Source organism: Mytilus californianus, unplaced genomic scaffold, assembly GCF_021869535.1.
Source record: "Mytilus californianus isolate M0D057914Y unplaced genomic scaffold, xbMytCali1.0.p SCAF_6, whole genome shotgun sequence".
NCBI classification, from domain to species: domain Eukaryota; kingdom Metazoa; phylum Mollusca; class Bivalvia; order Mytilida; family Mytilidae; genus Mytilus; species Mytilus californianus.
The window spans coordinates 93,038,916-93,059,208 of record NW_026262712.1 but is presented as its reverse complement, the minus strand read 5'-3'; the positions used below and the strand labels follow the sequence as shown (position 1 = coordinate 93,059,208).

At 30.4% G+C, this 20,293-nt stretch overlaps 1 protein-coding gene across 7 annotated transcripts in view; it reads right to left on the bottom strand.

Annotated features, from left to right (window-relative positions):
- Positions 1-4,378: 4,378 nt before the first annotated feature.
- LOC127706315 (uncharacterized) overlaps positions 4,379-20,293 on the bottom strand; it is a 37,471-nt gene continuing 21,556 nt past the window's right edge. For all 7 annotated transcript variants that reach the window (XM_052210833.1, XM_052210834.1, XM_052210835.1 and 4 more), the window contains 4 exons: positions 19,459-19,595; positions 17,640-17,863; positions 10,910-11,002; positions 4,379-9,874 (listed from right to left, as the gene is read on the bottom strand). In XM_052210833.1, the coding sequence (XP_052066793.1) occupies positions 9,493-9,874; positions 10,910-11,002; positions 17,640-17,863; positions 19,459-19,595 (836 nt within the window). In that variant the 3' untranslated portion in view covers positions 4,379-9,492. The remainder of the gene's footprint in view (positions 9,875-10,909; positions 11,003-17,639; positions 17,864-19,458; positions 19,596-20,293) is intronic.

Genomic DNA, 20,293 nt, shown 5'->3' with positions numbered 1-20,293 from the left:
CTTCTAAATCAAAACTGTGTATCAACAAAAACATGCTGTGCATATATAGTTGCTTTAAACTTAAAATCATATAAATGAAGTAACTGATTTTTTATCTTAACTTTTACATACTTTGTCTATATGCCATTTTGTGTTTCTTTGTTGAAACAGTTATTTGTTTTTATAGTGATTAAGATTATATCATTGTTCTATTTTGTAGACTTTCCCTTACCACTGAATCTTTTATTCCATCCACAATACGAGAATGGAATAAGCTTGACTTAAAAATTCGAAACACCGACTCTATATCTAAATTTAAGAGAGAATTGAAAAATGAAAGTGTTCAGAGTAGAGTTGCGCCGTATTATATGTACGGTCCGAGGAAACTGAATATTATTTTAACTCAATTGCGATGTTCCGCTTCATTTTTAAACTCTGACCTTTTCAAAGCTAACATTATACTGGATCCTTCGTGTCAATGTGGGTCTGATATTGAGGATGTTCATCATTTTCTTTTAGTTTGCCCAAAATACACTACATGTAGAGAAATTTTACTTAACAATCTTAATTGGCTTACTGAAAAACTTTATTATTGATACTTAACTATTAACTTGCGGAGATCTTGAACTTTCGAATGAACAAAATCTCCTAATTTTCAAACATGTTCAAGATTTTATTAAAAGGTCTAACAGATTTCTAGTACCTTCATAAAATATTATTGCTACCAGCACGGATAATCATCACCATCAAACCTAAGTCAACATCACAGAAAATATAATTTGCTTCTTTTTTTCCTCCTTTTCCATTCTTCTTGTTCTTTTTTTCTTTTTATTTATAGTTCGTATAATATTTAATGAATGTGTTAGCTTTACATGCATGCTCATTTTGTTATTATTGTATATATACTTTTATTGTAATATGGAGAAGACTTCATAAGTATGATTTACTTGTGTCTCATCCATTTTGCTGATATTTAGCAAATAAAATATGTTTAAACTAAATTATATTACAAATGATGACTGCTGTACCCCAATTTTTGACGTTTTTACCTATTATATCTGTTTATTTTGCTCACACATTGTTGTCAATATAATGAAATTCTATGCGACTGTATTACAAGTAAGAGGCTTAGCTATCTATAAAACCAGGTTTAATCCACCACTTTCTACTTAAGGAAATGCCTGTACCAATTCAGGAATATGACAGTAGTTTTCCATTCGTTAGATGTGTTTGAGCTTTTGATTTTGCCATTTTATAAAGGACTTTCCGTTTTGAATTTCCCTTGGAGTTCGGTATTTTTGTTATTTTACTTTATACACATAGACAATAAAAATAAAATAACTATTATATACGGCAAGATCATGTAAGACCAAACAGTAAACAAAAAACATAAAACATAAAACAACAACCCTGTAGACGAACCACGAGTAACTCGACTATACTGACAAATAAGACATGTGAAATGTACCGAAAATACAGAGTTCAAACCACAAACTAAATAAACAGACAACAACTCAGCACAAAATGACCCACCAGACCCACACGTATAAGAAAGTAACAACAAAATGTTCGAAAGCGGGATATATAAATATCGAACCACGTCGTCTCCAACAGCGAACGCAAGACATAACAAAATATCAAACTGGTCTTACAAAAGAAAAATCATAACTAAATCCATGAATGTTGGATATATAAATACCGAGACACGTCGTATAGCAATGCGAATTCACACTCGGCAATCCAGTCATATTCGGGAATAGGTCATGTTCGGTACTAAGACGCCCGGGCGACGTAGATGGTACACCACAACTAAGACGTGGTAAAAATGTCGTTAGTTAGTTTAGACACAGACACATCGTATAGATCAACCAATTCGTGATGGTGTCCATAAAATTTACGGAGTGTCATTTTTACTCTTTCCTCCTCATTAATCTGTTGGGGCAGTATCTGCGTAGGGAGCACACTCCTGTATATGAAGTCCTTATAGTATGAACATGCACGAGCATATCGTATCAATTGAGATATGTAAACACCATACGAAGGGGCAGAGGGTATGTTTCTGCTGAGAAATATGAAATAATAGATAATTGGGAAGTTGAAATCATCCCGTTTGTCATAGATTTTAGTCTGAAGTCGTCCATCTGTGTCAATATTGAGGAAAAGATCAAAGTATGAAGCAGTCCTTCTAGTATCAGTAGTATCCTTAATTTCAAGTTCACTGGGATATATGAGATGCAAGTACTGACTGCAATGTGGGTTATTCAGTGATAGGACATCATCAATATATCTGAAAGTAAAATAAAAGAATTTCGCAAGATGCTTTTTTTGTCTATTATAACGTTCTGAATGAATTCTGCTTCATACGAGTACAAAAACAAATCAGCCAGTTGGGGTGCACACTTAGTATCCATCGGAATACCGACTGTCTGTTGAAATGTCAATCCTTCAAACTCAACAAATATATATTGTCGATCAAAACGTCCAGCATTTTGATAATATCATCTTCAGTGTATTTTCTGATAGAATTAGTGTGGTTCTTCACAAAATAAGAATTATTATAACCCAAAACAAAAAAGTTATATCTACGATTTCAATTTTTATAGAAAAAGCTCTGTTTAATGAGATGGCGAAGTCGATCTTTCAATTGAGCATGGGGAAGAGTAGTGTAAAGCGTAGAAAAATCAAAGGTCTTAATGTTGATACAAAATTGCAGAGATTGTGATCTAAGATTTAGTAGTAGATCTTTAGAATTTTTAAGAATCCACATCTGATTGACACCACTGGTTGGATATATCTCATCACAATATTTCTGAATGCCATCTTTTACTGTAGAAAGAACAGTAGTCAACACTTTAGAAAGATGTTTAGACGAACATCTTGATGATTCAGCTATGTATCGTTCTTTATAAGGAGTTTTGTGAAGTTTTGGTATCCAGTATAATGACGGGAGATTTTCTTCGTCTTCTTTGATGTTAATACCAAAAGAAAGAAGGACAGATTTGTGATTTTCTAAAATTTCATCCTTTGTAAATGATGTTGAAGAATATGTAGGATAATCAGTTTTGCTGTTTGTTCCAAGCTCTTTTGTGAAACATTCCAAATAATGGTTTTTACATATGGAGACAAAACTATTGGAGGCTTTATCTGTTGGAACAACGACATATTTGTCATGAAAACAGGATAAAGCATCCACAACCTCTGGGTTCCTGAATGGGTTAGAAATCCGTGTGCTCATAGTACATCTTAGATTGTGAATGCGCTTCTGTATGCATGATCGAATAGCTTTGATCCATTCAGACGAAAGCGTCCAGTTCTGGTTCATCTGGTTCGCGCTTTTCCCATTTTCTGGAATAGTCCTTAACTGTATCCATCAGTAACCTGAAGTTCTTTTTCCAGGTGATGGGCTGGGGAATTCTATATTTTGGTCGTTTGGCTAACAACTCTCTTAGTTGTTCATTGGCTTGTGGTTGAAAATCTTAGATGCAATAGGCTTGGTGTTAGTATATGAAATTACAGGTGTAGCTTTGTTTTTGAAGTAATCAGGTATAGTTTTTTGTACAGATTTATGGTGGAAAATATTGCTAATATTGATAGCATCTAAACCTTTATTGGCGAATTCTACTCTAAAAAAATTACGTTTTTCCTCATCTTTGAAAGTACTTGATACGGGTTTGAATAGTCTATGGTTCACAATGTCCAAAATTATTGCAACTAATCCTTACAAAACAGAATTAGAATTAATAACTATTTTGGGCCTCTTGAAATAGTAAATAAAGTTTAGATAATGGAATGGAGTATAATTTAGTTCTGATATGGTGAATTCCTAAAGGTTTTTAAGCAGACTATATTAGACTATTAATTGTAGTCAGGTGATGTATAATTTTTGTGACCGTAGCTTCTATTTCGTCGAGCAGAAGTGTTAAATAATTGTAATTTATTGACAGAACTACACCTGGGACTAGACAAAATACCTACACCATCAATTTTGCCATTGCATCCATAGGGAATGGCTGTTCCCAACTCTCTTATCCAAAAGTCTTCTCTTTGTTAACGATATGGTGTGCTTAATTTAGGGTCAGTGGTTGAATGATAAATTTTCTCTATAGTCCGGACTTTCATTGAACCAATAGAATTTTTATTTTTATCTGAAAATGATTCTGAATATCAGCACCCCTGCTATGTTTTTCCAATTTATATCAGTTTTTTTTTATCATTTAGTCCATTCTCTAAAATTAGTTCTTAACATGAATTTCATATATTTAACCCTAAATACACTTGATTTGGAATATCATAGCATACAAACAAATCAATCAATGGAAAAGGGCTGTCATTAATAAAACATGTTAAGGTACTCTACAAAATCATCAGTATGGGTATAGCAAGAAATTAATAGAAAAAATATATTTATATTCATTTTTATTTATAAACAGACTGAAAAATTAACATAAATCATTCTGTAAATCAAACTTATGTGATATATAATGTAATAATTCATAAATAATATATTTTGCACTGTCATACTTTATAATATAAAACAAGAATGTGTCCATAGTACACGGATGCCCCACACGCACTGTCATTTTCTATGTTTAGTGGACCGTGAAATTGGGGTCAAAACTTTAATTTGGCATCAAAATTAGAAAGATCATATCATAGGGAACATTAGAACTAAGTTTCAAGTTGATTGGACTTCAACTTCATCAAAAACTACCTTGACCAAAAACTTTAACCTGAAGCGGGACAGACGGACGAACCGACGGACGCACATACGGAAAAACATAATGCCCCCAAGTGGGACATAAAAATAAACTAAAAAAATAAATGCAAATACTCTGATCACAAGATCTCATATATTTGATTGATTAGAGACAGGAAATATTTGATAGAAATCTGAGCAATATGTAATTTTCAGGTCCAGATAAGGTAATTACAGACAAATCAGGAAATATCTGACAGAAATCTGAGTAAAATGTTATTTTCATGTCCAGAAAAAGTATCTACAGAAGAATCGGGAAATATCTGATAGAAATCTGAGAAAAATGTACTTTTCATGGCCAGAAAATGTATCTACAGATGAATCAGGAAATATCTGATAGAAATCTGAGCAATATGTAATTTTTATGGCCAGAAAAGATATCAACAGATGAATTGGGAAATATCTGATAGAAATCTGAGCAAAATGTTATTTTCAGGGCCAGATAAGGTATTTTCAAAGGAATCAAATGTATGGTTTTTCGAATGATACCTTATTTAACCTAAGTCTCATTATGCTAACAGGTTAAGATGCAAAAATATTTTATGGTCAGTCTTTTCTCAATACTACAATTTCCCATGTTATATAGATTTTAGTTAATATGATTACTATGGAGCTAATGAATGGTTTCAGGTCTAAGGGTTTTGATAAAGAATGGATATTGCGATGAGAATATAATGTTTTTGTCCTCCAGATAACTCACTCTACTCTAGATCTGTTATGTAATTATTTTTTTATTAAAATTCCATCACTTTATATTAGATCAGATAAAACATTGTGTACTTTCAAATGTGTTTACCAAAAGACTTTTGATAAGTAAATATTTAAATAAAGTATTAAGTACCTATCTGTAAACATAGAACAATTGTACTTCACGAATCCATTACAAAAATATCTAAAATTGGTGTATATACTGTTTTTTCCTTTAAAATAAAAGTACAAATATGCTGTGTGGACGGATTTTATAAATGTAAAAGAAGTCTCCTTTCACTTTTGTTTTCATATTGTACTTATATTGGCCTGCATAAAAATAATCTTCTCAATGGTTTAATAAACAATTAGAAAACTAAAAAGTTGACCCATGAATCTAAACAAAATGTAAGGTAAAGTTACCTGAATCAAGCCATTTTATTGATTTTTGGCTTAAACAATTAATCATTTCTTACAAGCTATTACTTCTTTCTGAAAGTACTGAAGACTTGGACAACAACTGATCAAAAGATGAATGGTTTTTGCAGACAAAGTTGTTTTGGTGAATTGATGAATTTCAACAAACTAAAACAAAGCATAGATGTATGTGTATTATGCTATTCATTGCAATAGGAAAATACAGTAAATATAAAAATTCAGTCAATAAGATATTGATGTACTCATTTAGAATAAATTAATAATAAAAAAATAACAAGACTTTCAGCATTGTGGATATAATGATTACTATTTAATTGAATATTGATTTTAAAATCATGTATTTGACTATGGATTAAGTACAACTAAATTTGTAAATACCTGCCACAAAACACTGATAATATATGCAATATGTGTAAAAAAACAAAAAAAAACTGAATATGTTTTGAATACATAAAAAAATTATTATTTGCAGAAAAAATTTGAAGAAGATAATATTTTCTTGTGAAAAAGTCATTAACAGGTGCATGAAAGCAACATAATGTTGCAGTTACGATAGAACTTATCTGAGTATAAAATAACTCATGAAGGTCATCTTGAACATGTAACTAAATAATAAATAATTATCTGCCAAATACTATTCACAGCAAATAATGGAATTTTCTAGCTAATGAGAAAATCGATCAAATTAATAATGTTACAGTTATTAAATTAACAAATACTTTCACATAGATCAATATAATAATAAACACCTCTCCTGTTTAATTAACATATTGTTTCAACCAGTTAAGGACTAAAGAGCAATGGGTGGAGATGGGTGAATGTTTCTTATGAATTAAAAGCCACTGTAAATGTAGTAATATATTTGAGAATATATTAAACTCTATGCAATGCAGAGATAAAGTTTATGATAATTGTCTGCCATACTCATTAATTTTTATATTATACCATTGAATTAAATAATAAATATTAACTGACCTAAAGTATTTAAACTACTGTGGATTCATTTATTATTTTGGGGTTTAAATTTCTGGATTCCAGAAAAATGTATTCACATGATTTTTTTGTAAACAAGCCTATAGGAAATTTGTATTTTTTTTAAATATTTAAATTTGTGGTTCACATATACCCTAAAATCCTCAAAAATTAGTACCCCATGAATATAATAATAAAACCACACTATTTACCAGTCTGATTTAAGGTTAAATGCACTAACTAGACCACGCAAATCTATATTCATTTAAACACTTACTAATTCACTATAACAAATTATTTTATCACAAAATATTGTGCTCATATATAAATGTATTGTAAAATGAATAAAATCTGTGAAATAAATAAAAAAAAATAAACATATAATTTGATTATATTCTTAAAAATAATTAACACTTTTGATTTCTAAAACAAAAATCAGTTATATTAATATAACAAATATAAAAACCATAGTAAATTGTAAAAAGTCAACAGTATTTACATTATCACAATAAGTCATGCAAAATAGGAAAAATATTTAAAATAAAATAATCATTGCATTTGTATAATTTTTACATTGCAGTTAAAACTAACAATAATGAAGTAAGCTGAAATGAGATTTGTCTTTAAAGGGGGTACCCAACACTTTGAGTAAAAGAGATTTGGGTTGTTTAATTTTTATTAAATTTTAACAAAATATTAACATGATTAACTTTGAACTGTTGACAAAAATATACTTATCATTTATTGGCTTTACTTTTTTAATTGTTTGTTCACAATATTTTTCTTTAAGAAAAAAACATTATCATAATAAAAAAGTTGATTTGTCTAAACATTAGACATTATAAAGCAATAAATGAATGATATTCTGTATGAATGTGTGTTTCAATGTTACTGATCCAAATAATCAGATTTCTATGCCACAAATATCTGTCACTGCCAAAGTCTTAAGTTCTTTAAAGTCAACTTCTGACATTCCTTTCCACCATCTTCTACGAATACTGACTGAATATTATACAATTATAGCCTTTGTAGGAGGTCGATACAAGGATATATTGACCTGAAAGAAGTATATTGACTGAGGACGAAGTCCGAGGTCGATATACTTCTTTGGGTCGATATATCCTGTATTGACCTCATAAATAGGCTATAATTATTATATTATTAATTTCCGACCATATTTGTATCAAAATCGTCATTTGATTTTGTTGTAATTTTATAGATATCATATTGTCTCCTAGACAATAACAACAGATTAGTTGTTATTTCATTTACTTTTTTGATATTTTTTTTTACATGTTATTTATTTGAAGATTTTTTTTCTTCAAATAATCGATCATAGATATTTTTAAATAAAACTTTTAACAATATCATGAAATTCATTACATGACGTCACAAAGTATATCGGTTTTTAGATATTCTAAAAATAACCATGCAATATGCTTTTTGCTGTGCAATATGCTTTTTGCTATCTGCCGTTTTCCCTTTACCTTCGAAAATATAGTTTAACATGTGACTATCCCTGAACGAATCAAATTAATTAAAATATACGAATTAATAATATTATTATATATCCTTTTTACAAAGAGGTGGTAAAGGGTTGTTTTCGTGAAACGTGATCACCGTTTTCTATTGCACGTTCAACTTGTTTTTACATTTTTATTTGACATTCAGTCGTGCAAAACAGGTGTCTCGATCAGCCTGTTCTGCTTATTTAATTTTAGGTGCATTGTGATTTTAAAATGCTTATTTTGTGTGCTCCGTATTTTTCCAAAAAATTCAAACACCATTTAAAAGTTAAGGAGATTGTTATATACTTTTTTAAAAGCTGTGAACCATTTATATCATAAATGTGTGTACTAAATTGGGAATATCAAGTAAAACAGAGAGTTTATATCTACAGGAAGACAGTGAATCAGTCACAAAAGGTTCACATCAAAGTCTTTATTTTTCGTGCAATGTTCATGACAGAGATTATTTCACATTCAACATATTTTAAAATTTGGAGTTTCACATGTTTGTTTCATCTAATTCCTTCCAAAAATGGTTTGCAATACATAAATAATAATTCTACATTAATGAAAACTAAAGATTACTGTATGTTTATCACAACAGTTTGCAAACTGTCACAGTACTTATAACAAGACTGATGTCATTACAGTAAAACAAATTCACAACACTTACTTCATGACAACAATCAGCAATTTCAAGGCGACATAAGTATGTAGCCAAGACATTCTTAAAATTATTGCAAACTTAAAAAATATATTATGTAATAATGAGGATGATGAATTTTATATTCATATATAACTCTTTTGTTGATTTTAACTTGAATCTGAAAATAACAAATTGAAATGAGAATTTTATAATAAAAAAATTCATAAAACAAAATTTTGTATTTGCAAAGTAAACCATGATTTATTTATATATGATAAAAGATAACTTCCAGGAATTAAAAGGAAATCTAATGATAAAACATCCAATTGTAAACATGGTTAACACAAAACTGCTTTAAAATAATTGCTAACAGATCGAAATATTCTTGTATCATAATATCAAATAATTGCTGATAAAAGATATTTCTACTTATTTTTTTTATTTTTCTTAAATTTGCTAGAATAGAACTGCTGCTTCATATATCATGTATATATTCATTATTTTGATCAGACATTTTGAATGTCAGATTTTGTTTCGTGTCCTGTTTTCCAGTGTACCTCACAAGGTTTAAATGATTTACAGCACATCGCTACTTCTTTCAGTACTCTCCGCAGGATATCTCCAAGGGGTCCAAACATATGTCTAAAGCTAACAGCTGCATTCCACAGGAAAATTCCAAATGGCTGAACAAATCCATTGAAAAATATAGAAAGCAAAGGTTTAAAGAAAAATTCTCCAATTGTTCCAAGGACTCCTACCACTAGTGGTTGTAAAACATACTTCAACACATAGTTTAGAGTCTCCACAAGAAATATTATTGCTATACTGGTGATTATTCTGATAACTCCAAAAAATTCTTGATAAACTCTTGTCAGAATTCTTTCAAATCTGAAAAAAAAAAATTATTCCATGAATAAATCGTTAGCCAAGACATGTAACTTTCATACTATTTGTAGTGAAAAATATAAACATCCCCCCATTTGCCCCAAGTAATTTATAGTAAATACCCCTTCCCTCCCTATCCAAATGTTTTTTTAAATGAGTATGTTCTATACAATTCGATCCAATGATTAATTTATGATACTGAAGACATACACCTAGCACAATCACAGACAAGTTTTGAAAATGGATAGATTTTGATATCCATGTTGAAATTTTCTTGGACAAATTTTTGAAGCAATCACAAAAATATAACCAGTCCAAAAAAATCTATTTAAAGTCAAAATATTTTATTGTTTGAACATCATATTTGTTCATTTAAAAAAAGAGATTGGACAAATTGAATTGCCTTTACAAATCCTTAGCCATACAAGATATATAGAAAAATCATATGGTTTGATCATAGATCACTCAATATTGCAGTGAGTCAGGGGAGGCTATTCCCCCTTCATGAAAACTATAATTGTGTGATATACATATATACATGTATTAGACAGTCATTTGATGACGTAAAAAGTTGAGATTAAAAAGAGTGATTTTCAGTGTTTAATACCACTTCCAGCACTAATTGGCCATTTCATGGTGGTCAGTTTTTATTGATGGATGAAGCCAGAGTGTCTGGTCAAGTTAAGACCTTTAGAACTTCTTTATATTTATTTCTTTAACATGCATATGGTATTCAATATTCTTAAGTTCACAAATTCTATAAATTTGTAAAAAAAAATCCAAATAATTTCAAAATTCAGGTATAAACATATGGAAATCCAATGCAAACATCAATTTTCAATCAATATAACATGTCAGATATGTTACACTTACTTTTCAGCAATCTTTGACATGAATGCCTGTAACAAGTCAGATATGTTACAATTACTTATCAGCAATCTTTGGTATGAATGCCTGTAACATGTCAGATATGTTACACTTACTTTTCAGCAATCTTTGGCATGAATGCCTGTAACAAGTCAGATATGTTACACTTACTTTTCAGCAATCTTTGGCATGAATGCCTGTTCAGCTTCATCTTCTACTTCATACTGTTGTAAGTTGTTACTATGGCCAAAATAATAGGTCCATCTGAAACACAATCACATCAGGATTAAAATAATTATTATATCAGTGATCAATGACTTGATTTTCTTTAACCTCCTATCATCTAATATACAAACACAGCATCTTTCAAATATGAAAAAAAAAGGTTTAATAAAACTCTTTCGAATGTAAATCTTCAAATGAAAAAGCAGGCTTTAAAACAATTTGTCACTAGATAAAATCACCCTTAAAAACATTTATAAAAATGGTCTAGTCTAATATCTAAAAATTATTGGAAAACAAAGAAGGCATATTTGAAATTATTCTTAACTGATCTTGACTTTGTTGTTATTTTTGTCTTTTTGACTTTTAGTTTTGGTTGTCAGGGTTTCATAAAAAAAACCATCAGATTGATTGATTGATTGATTGATTGTTGGTGTTTAACGCCACTTTCAGGACTATTGGCTATATCATGGCGGTCAATTTTTATTGGTGAAGGAAGGCAGAGAAATGTCTCAAACTTTTCAGTACCTTTTTTTCACACATGTACTAAAATTTTCTATCATCATCGCCAAAATTAAACAAAAGCTAGTTTAGACAAACAGTTTACAATAAAAGTAGCATTACGTCAACATCAAAACAGCAAATCAGACAAATTAATAGATTTAGTACAAACATGACATGCATGATGAGCATTACATTAATTTATAATTCTAATCTATGTTATCAATTAATTCATATATTGTAGCAATATTTGAGTATATTTCTTGGGCAAAAATAAAATGAGTTTCAATATTTAAAAAATATTAGCCAACAGTTAAGCCTTTTCTTCTAAACTGCTAACAAGCCAAAGTACTAGATGCCTTTCAGGTTTTTAATAGCTCATTTCTGTATACACAACATCTTTTTTTATTCATGGCTAGATCATGCAATGTACAGGGCATATATCTTTTTTTAAGATTTAAAAGGGAGAAACAAGGGGGCATAACTCCAAGAAAAAAATATAGCTAGATAGCAAGCAATCATATCCTTTTCCCACAAAAAAACAAATAATCTTAAAGCTAAACAGAAAGCATCAATTTTGGAGAATTTTTACTTTTGAAGGCCCTTTTAACTCCTGAACAATATGAAGCTGCTATGGTGAAAATTTATATCCAATTTAATTTTTTTTTTAGTGAAGTCTTAAAACAAAGACATTTGTTCAAAGCAGACTACATCTATTTTATTATTCTCTATGACAAAAATAAAAAGCTGAAAAAAGAATTTTCATGGTTATAATTTATTTCCAAAGTAATTACAGCTTTTATTTAAAGAAAACTAAAATTCCTATCAACGTGTTGAATTTTCCTTTATCAAAGGCAAAACTCATGAATGTTATTTTTGTAAAAATAATATCTATAACTGACCATTTAACAGTCTATATATTCAGGAGCCTCTAGCCTTTGTTAGTCTTGTATGTTTTTTTTTTTTTTTTAAATTTTGGTTCATTTGTATGTTTCAGAGTTTAGTGTGATGCCCATTTTCACTGAACTAGTATACATTTTTGTTTAGGGGACAGCTGAAGCCTGCCTTCGGGTGTGGGAATTTCTCGCTGTGTTGAAGACCCATTTGTGACCTTGGGCTGTTTTCTGCTCTTTGGTTAGGTTGTTGCTTCTTTGACACATTCCCCTTTTCTATTCTCAATATTATAGTATTTATGACAAAGAAAAAAGATAAAGTAAACAGCAGATGACTACACTTTGAGTTTAATAAACTTCTTTGAAGTTTTTCACAGTATATAAAATTAATAAAAAAATGTAAATTTTATGGATTCTATGCAAACCTTTATTTACATTTCAAGATATCATTTGGATTTTGGGTTTTAAAAAATGAAAAAAAAAAATTATAACTATATACATGATAAACTTATTATATATAAGGACCCTAAAGGAATCAATTTCCTCAAATCTATACAAAAGTTTTACTAGTATTTATTGTAGATATAACTAGAGGCTCTAAAGAGCCTGTGTCGCTCACCTTGGTCTATGTGCATATTCAACAAAGGACACTCTCTAACATTGTAGACAAGAATAGCATTCATGACAAAAACTCTTTTTTGTTGATCTTGTATTGTTGAACATGAGTCTGTTTACTTTCTCTCTATCTTCTTTAGTTTTTGCTCAAAACACAAAAGAGGGTAAAAAAAAAATCCTCATTTAAGGGCAATCACTCCTATAAAAAGTGACAGTCTACTAAAAATACATGTATCAGCAAAATTTAACTTGTTAATAGAATTTACCTTGCTTATCATTTTTATTATTTGAAGTGTCTATTTATCTATTATAATTTTTATCATATAAGGCATAACGCAAAAAAAATGGTAAAAATCGTCATTAAAGGGCAATAACTCCAATAAGGAGTCGTCATACCATTTCCTCCATATTGTCTTAATTGTAGATCTTGTCTTGTTGATCATTTTTGCTTATTTAAGTTTCTATCTATCTATTATAATTTTCAAGTTATAAGGCAAAAACTTCATCAAAGGGCAATAACTCTAATAAGGAGTCCACTGACGATTTCAACCATGAGACTTATTTGTAGAACTTGTCTTGCTGATCATTTTTGCAATTTGAAGCTTCTCTCTATCCATTATAATTTCAAGATAATAGGCAAAAATGAAAAAAATGGTAAAATTTGTCATTTAAGGGCAATAACTCCTATAAGAAATCGTCTGACAGTTTTGACTTAAATGGAAAATTGGTAGATCTCAACATTCTGGACATCTTTGCTCGTGTCAGATTTTCTCTATTCATAACGGTTTTCAAAATAATAGACAAAACTTGCATTTTACCCCTATGTTCTATTTTTAGCCATGTCAGCCATCATGGTTGGAAGGCAGGGTCATCGGACACATTTTTTAAGCTATATACTCCAATGATGATTGTGGCCAAGTTTGGTAAAATTTGGCCCAGTAGTTTCAGTGGAGAAGATTTTTGTAACAGACTACAACGACGGACGCCAAGTGATGAGAAAAGCTCACCTGGCCCTTTCCGCCAGGTGAGCTAAAAAGGGAATTGTGTGTTTAATGTTGTAAGGGTATTGAAATTTAATGATTTTGGACAAAACAAAGAGGATGAGATACAACTTGTTTTAATTTCTCCCTTGCCCTGCACATACATGTTATAAACTTAGCGGCAACTGTTTACATTCTAATTGGACAACTTCTACGTAACTACAAACACCTTCAATACTTATATATTTAAATTCCAAACTTGATATAATACCATTAAACCACACATGTACAAACCTCCAACACTTTTTTCGTGCCCAATGCACCTTACATCAAACTTTATAAATAGTAAGTACTGTTGCAGAACAAGGTATACTAGTTCCCATCTATTTATATAAGTCATACAAATAGCAAATGTGAAAACCCCAATTTCAAAAGAAATGAAAATATATTTTATTGCATGTTCAAATGAAAGATTAAAAGCTTTGATTTATTTATTAATTTAAATGACACTGTTTGTTAATTAAATCCAAACCCTCCTTACCTGAATTTCATTCTGTATCAAATAAAATAGTACTAACTTATAGCAAATTAATAGGTATGAACAGAAATAAATTTGTTCAAAATTGTAACCATGTCACTCCAATGCAACATTGTTCAAGACTGCAAGCTGTCTATTGAAAAATAATTAATGGAAGGTTTTGTTTGTTTGGAAATTTTACAATGGACTATTTTCATATTACCGATATTACCAGTGTAATCTAAGGGAAAAATTAACTGTTTTATGTTTTCTATACAAGACAAAATCATCAGAAAACAGTTTTTTTTCCACAGAATAGGTAACCTGTCATAAAACTATATACTACAGAGTCAAAAGTTGGTTATATGAAAATAGTCTATTGATAGCCCTTATATATGTAGGACTCTGAACTGTGATGGTACTCTGAACCGTGATGGTCACACTGATGTGCGCAGGGCCTTATCTAGGATTTTGGAGAGGGAGTAGTGACTTCTCCTTCCATGAGAGAGTAGGGAGAAGTGGTCAATTTCTTGGTGAAGTGAAATTCGATTACCGTTTCATTTGCAAAGTGTTTTCGTGCATATCATTAAGGATTTTGTTTGATTTATGCAATAAAAAATATACTTGCAGTGTTTTATATGATATTGTATAAAATGTATAATTTGAAAATTCTTAATAAAAAGGTTTAGACAATGTAGTTGTTATTTTTTCATTTATACCATTTGTGCTGTCAACTTGAAATTAAGTTTAAATAAAGTTGGTTGCTTGCCTAGTAATATTATCATGCATTAATCTCATGTGCATCTGCTTCAATTCTTTTTTTTTTAAAGTCCAGAAAAATATGACTTCCAGTTTATGTGATGACTTTTATATGACTGGGCAATTTAATGTATATCACATGTCATAATTTTGTAAAACATTTATATTGACTGTCCAGGACATCATGTCAGTTGTAAATTGACAAATGCGAGAAAAATTATAAGCCTATATATAAATGAAGATATTTATCAATCAAATTTTCATTAACCGATAAAGAGCTAATTTTTATCATTTTGTTATAAAAGATATCTCCCTTATTAACATATTGGTCATGAAAAAAAACCCACTGCTGATCAAAAGCTGGCCATATATATCCATGTGTTGTATGTTTGCAATCAACTTATCCATTAGCTGTCTTTCTACCTTTTATATTTCAATTTTTATTCAATGAATATAAAAAATCTCCCGTTAATTCCAACACTTAACCTACCGAATAGTACAATTGATCGACTCGTAATAAATAAAAGTAAAACAAATCAACATTACCGTAAAATGATAACTCAAACAGATGCTCAGTTTCTCATTTTAATAGTTTTGAATGTTAAATCCGAGGATGTTCAAAAGTCGTCGTTGTATTTATTTCATTTAAACGTCGACAGTATTAGTCCTGGGTCGTTTCAAAAATCTTGATTTTCCTTGTCGGTCGCCATTTTTGTTTACCTGTGCGACTTGTAAATTACAAGTTGTCTCCCTTATACCAATTTTGATAGTGATTTGACTTCGCTATTAAGTCAGTCAGCTGGCGAGTTTTAGTGATTTTCAAAATTCCTTGGCGACTTAAATCGTCATTTTGCCGGCAAGATTATGGCTTGTGTGCGATGGTTTGACTTTGAAGTGAGTTTTTGATCATGCTGAAGTACCATGGTAACATTGTGACACTATCTTGTTGATAACTACGCCGAAGAGCAATGGTGGTAACACTGAAGTGCAATGAACTACATGAATTATATTTTCAATGCTTCTCATGTCGACGTAGAAGTCAATTTGTTTGTTAAATGCAGTTTTTTGGTTTTAAGTTAATGGAGGGCTTATAAACTTTTAACACTACAGGAAACAGGGAGTGATTGGTTGAGAATAGCAATCTACAAAAGGTTCTTTTTTACATGCGATGGAGTGTGGCAATTTTAAAATACATACAGATCTGCAGACAAACTCTTTGTTTTATAACATTACGTTAAAACAAGGAACCCATGAGAGGAGCCAAGTAAATATAAAAAACGTGGAATTATGTTAACATGCAGAAATTAAAGAGGAGGATCTCTCATTTAGCATGCAACTGTAACTAAGGACATACAAAGACAATAACAACTGCAAATTCATATACTAACCATTAAAAAGTCTACTTCTCATAATAATAGAACACCTAGATTTTAAACTAACCATCACGCGTAATATAGACCATCGCACATCAACAAATGGACCATCACACATCAGCATAACAATCGCACCTCTGAGTCCTACATATATATAACAAATTTTTGGGCTTAAAGGCCTGGAAAAATCACCAAAAATAAATTAATTGTTAAATGATATGTATATTTTACCATTATTGATTACAACCAATTGAAGGCTTGAAGAAACTGCATATAATTTATAAGCTTTATCTTGATTTCACTGCCTCATCAGAAGTGGTCTGAAGTCCATGGGGGGTTGATAATTTTTCCTTGCAGGACTCAAGGCTGGGACTTAGTCCTAATCTTTTACTAAAGCATGTGATTGCTTCAGAAATGTTAATGAAAGCAATTTCATTTTTGTAGGTTTAAGACTTAAATTGTTCAGTGGGAAACAAAATTGGGTAAACTTCTCTGTTAAACTTGCATGAAAATATAAAAGTAAGAAGGGTCAGTTAAGAAGGGATCAATGATGATTCAATCCATTTTTTTGTTGTTGACAACCAAGTCCAACATGCTGTGTTGTTTACTTGAAACCTAGCTGAAACTATTCAGCCTCTTGTATAAATAGTTATATCTTGAACTCTTTTATGGAATTTAGTGTTTAGACACGATATGTTTCAGAATTTGGTGCATAACTTTGCTATATTTATTGATTGAAATATTATTCATCAGCACTTTAATCCATTAACATTACTATCATGCATGATGAGGAAATAAACTCATAATAGATACCAGGATTAAAATTTTGCACAGTAGACACATGTTTCGTCTTCAAAAGACTCATCAGTTAAAAAATCAGGAAGGCCAAATAAAGTTTGAAGTTGAAGAGCTGAAAACATAATCAATTCCCACAGTTTGTTCTTAATATTTGGTTAAACCACCTTACATGCATCAATAACAAAAGCAGAAAACCTTAAAAAATTAAAATTGTTGATAGATTTTGAAAAATTAAAGACTTACGCTCCTTCATCTTCTTTTGTCACATAAGGTGGGAAGATGGGAGAAGCATATGACTGGAACATTTTTGAATCATCCTCTGTGGTTTCTGGCACTTCATCTTTATCTGCCAACCCTGAAGCACGGAAGATATCCTGTGTTGCCTTCGTTGTTACAGGTCTTAAGTCACTAGGCGTTGGTTGCTGGGGTCGTTGCTCTTGTCGTTGTCTTGTCTGCTGAGGTACATCCTTTAAAAATTATAGGGAAATGATTTAATTTTTTATATATGATATAGTAAATATGAATCAAAGGAGATGTGGTATGATTGCCAATGAGACAACTATCAAACAAAGTCCAAATGAAGTGGATTTCAGCAACTATAGGTTCGCAGCACAGTCTTCAACAATGAGCAAAACCGTAGTCAGCTATAAAAAGCCCTGACATGTTTAAAAGCAAATTTTCAAATAAATGTATACCTAAAATAAAAAGTTGTCTAGAATCTAGGTGATTAGATCATGCCACATGATGTGGCCACTTGTCTCTTGAATTCTATCATTTGGTGTACTCTACATGTTCGTCTTTAAGGTTAACTTGAATCGTAAGGTTGTTGTCTTATTAACTTAAGGCCCTCATCTTTATCTTAAATATAACACATTTAAGAAAGGTATTTAGTTAAAAACTATAGCTATATGATGAATGCATTTAAATTTGTATTTATCGTTTAAACAACTTTGTACTGCAACTGTGCTATTTGCACAGTCAAATTGCATTCACCTTTACAAACGTTTGTAATATATAGTCACTGACAGAAAAATACCTTGTTTGTGACTTGATAATGTGTTTCTGTAGAGTTATATTTATGATCTGAAATAAAATACAGTCAGGGAATTTTTTATGTCATCCCTAATAAAGCCAAAATTTAGGGGTTTAACCAAAAATATTTCATTTGGAACAGTTGTAAGAGTTGCAGAATAAATAAAAACTTCTATGCATTGTCTTGAAATAGAAATTTTATTTGTGCTCGGCTCGAAACAGGATAGAATTGCTCTGTAAAGCATGCCATTCTACCAGTACTAAGCTTTGCACATATGTATTTCGTATAAGATAATGTATAGTTTTTTTATATTATTCATGTAAATGCCTGTAATATTGACATATATCACTAAATAAGCATTCTGAGAGTAATGCATGGCAATACATAGTCTCCTACCGATTAAAAATTCATTTTACTGGAACAAAATGCTAACTTGTCATGGTGTAAACTATTTACCAAATTTCAAATCAATATCTTCAAGCATGACGAAAAAAAGAGTGGAAAACTGATTATTTGCGTGAATTTTCTAAGTTCAAGGACCATAACTTTGCATGAATTTTCTAAGTTCAAGGACCATAACTTTGCATGAATTTTCTAAGTTCAAGGACCATAACTTTGCAAAATAATCATCCTGTTCGACTTGATCAGTAATTTGTCATGGTTATACTATATACCAAATATCAAATCAATATCACAACAAAAAAAAAGTGGAAAACTGATTACTTGCATAAATTTTCAGTCCAAGGACCATAACTCTGCACAAAATCATCAGACCGGAACAAAATTTAAAATTGATCTGTTATCCGTCATGATAAAACTATATACTAAATATCAAATCAACATCTTCAAGTACACAGAAAAAAAGAGTGGAAAACTGATTTGCAGGACTGACCGACAGATGAACAGACAAACAGACGGACAGAGTGCAAACCTAAAGTTCGCTTTTACTTCGTCGGTAGAGGACTAATAATTTTAAAAAATCCAAGCATAAATAAATCCCTTCCTTAATGTGGTGTATGAAAAACTTACATTTTGATTTCTGTTTATATTTTTTGATGTTTTGCCTCTTCCTGAAAGTCTGGCAATCTTTTCACCAAAACCACTGGTCAAACTCTTCCAAGTAGGTTCAGATCTGTTAGTAGCCATTGGGTCATCGTATAATGGATCTAAAAACATAATGCACCACTAAAAACACATGTTCAATATTATGAAATTTTAAATGAAAGCTAAAGCTACCATATATTCAATAACAAATACCAACAAGATTACAAAGATATCATTCCTATGCATGACTGAAACACACTGTACACATGTACCGGCCAGACAGAAACAGTTCAGTTATGTTGTTTGAATAAGTCTACGATTCTTATCAAAACAATAATCTCACTCTAAAAACTTTTCATTTATTCAAATGTTGATTTTCAAAAATGTTTATTATCAAAATGATGGTCTCATAAGTTACTTTTATAGAGCAGTTGTAAATTTTACATATTACATTATTGCATGCAGTTGATCTGTTTTGTTCTTCCTAAATAAAGGGACATGACAAAGGATCTGGAGATTTTTTCACACATTTTCAGTTATTTTGAGATGACTGGAAAGTTGGGTCTATTTTTGAAACTATTGAATCCATACTAGTTTACAGCATCAAAGACGTTATATTTACCGTTTCACAGCATTTACCTCATGACATTACAACGATCAAGAAGGATTTGAGAAATGCAGCGGTTTAAAATTGAAATGATTTTAATGACTTAAAACTTTGAGAAACGAAATAAAAACCAGAAATTTCAAGTTAATCATAAATTGTAAGTGATAACAGATTGGTTCATTCAGCCTATGCCAACATTTTCAAATTTAGGTA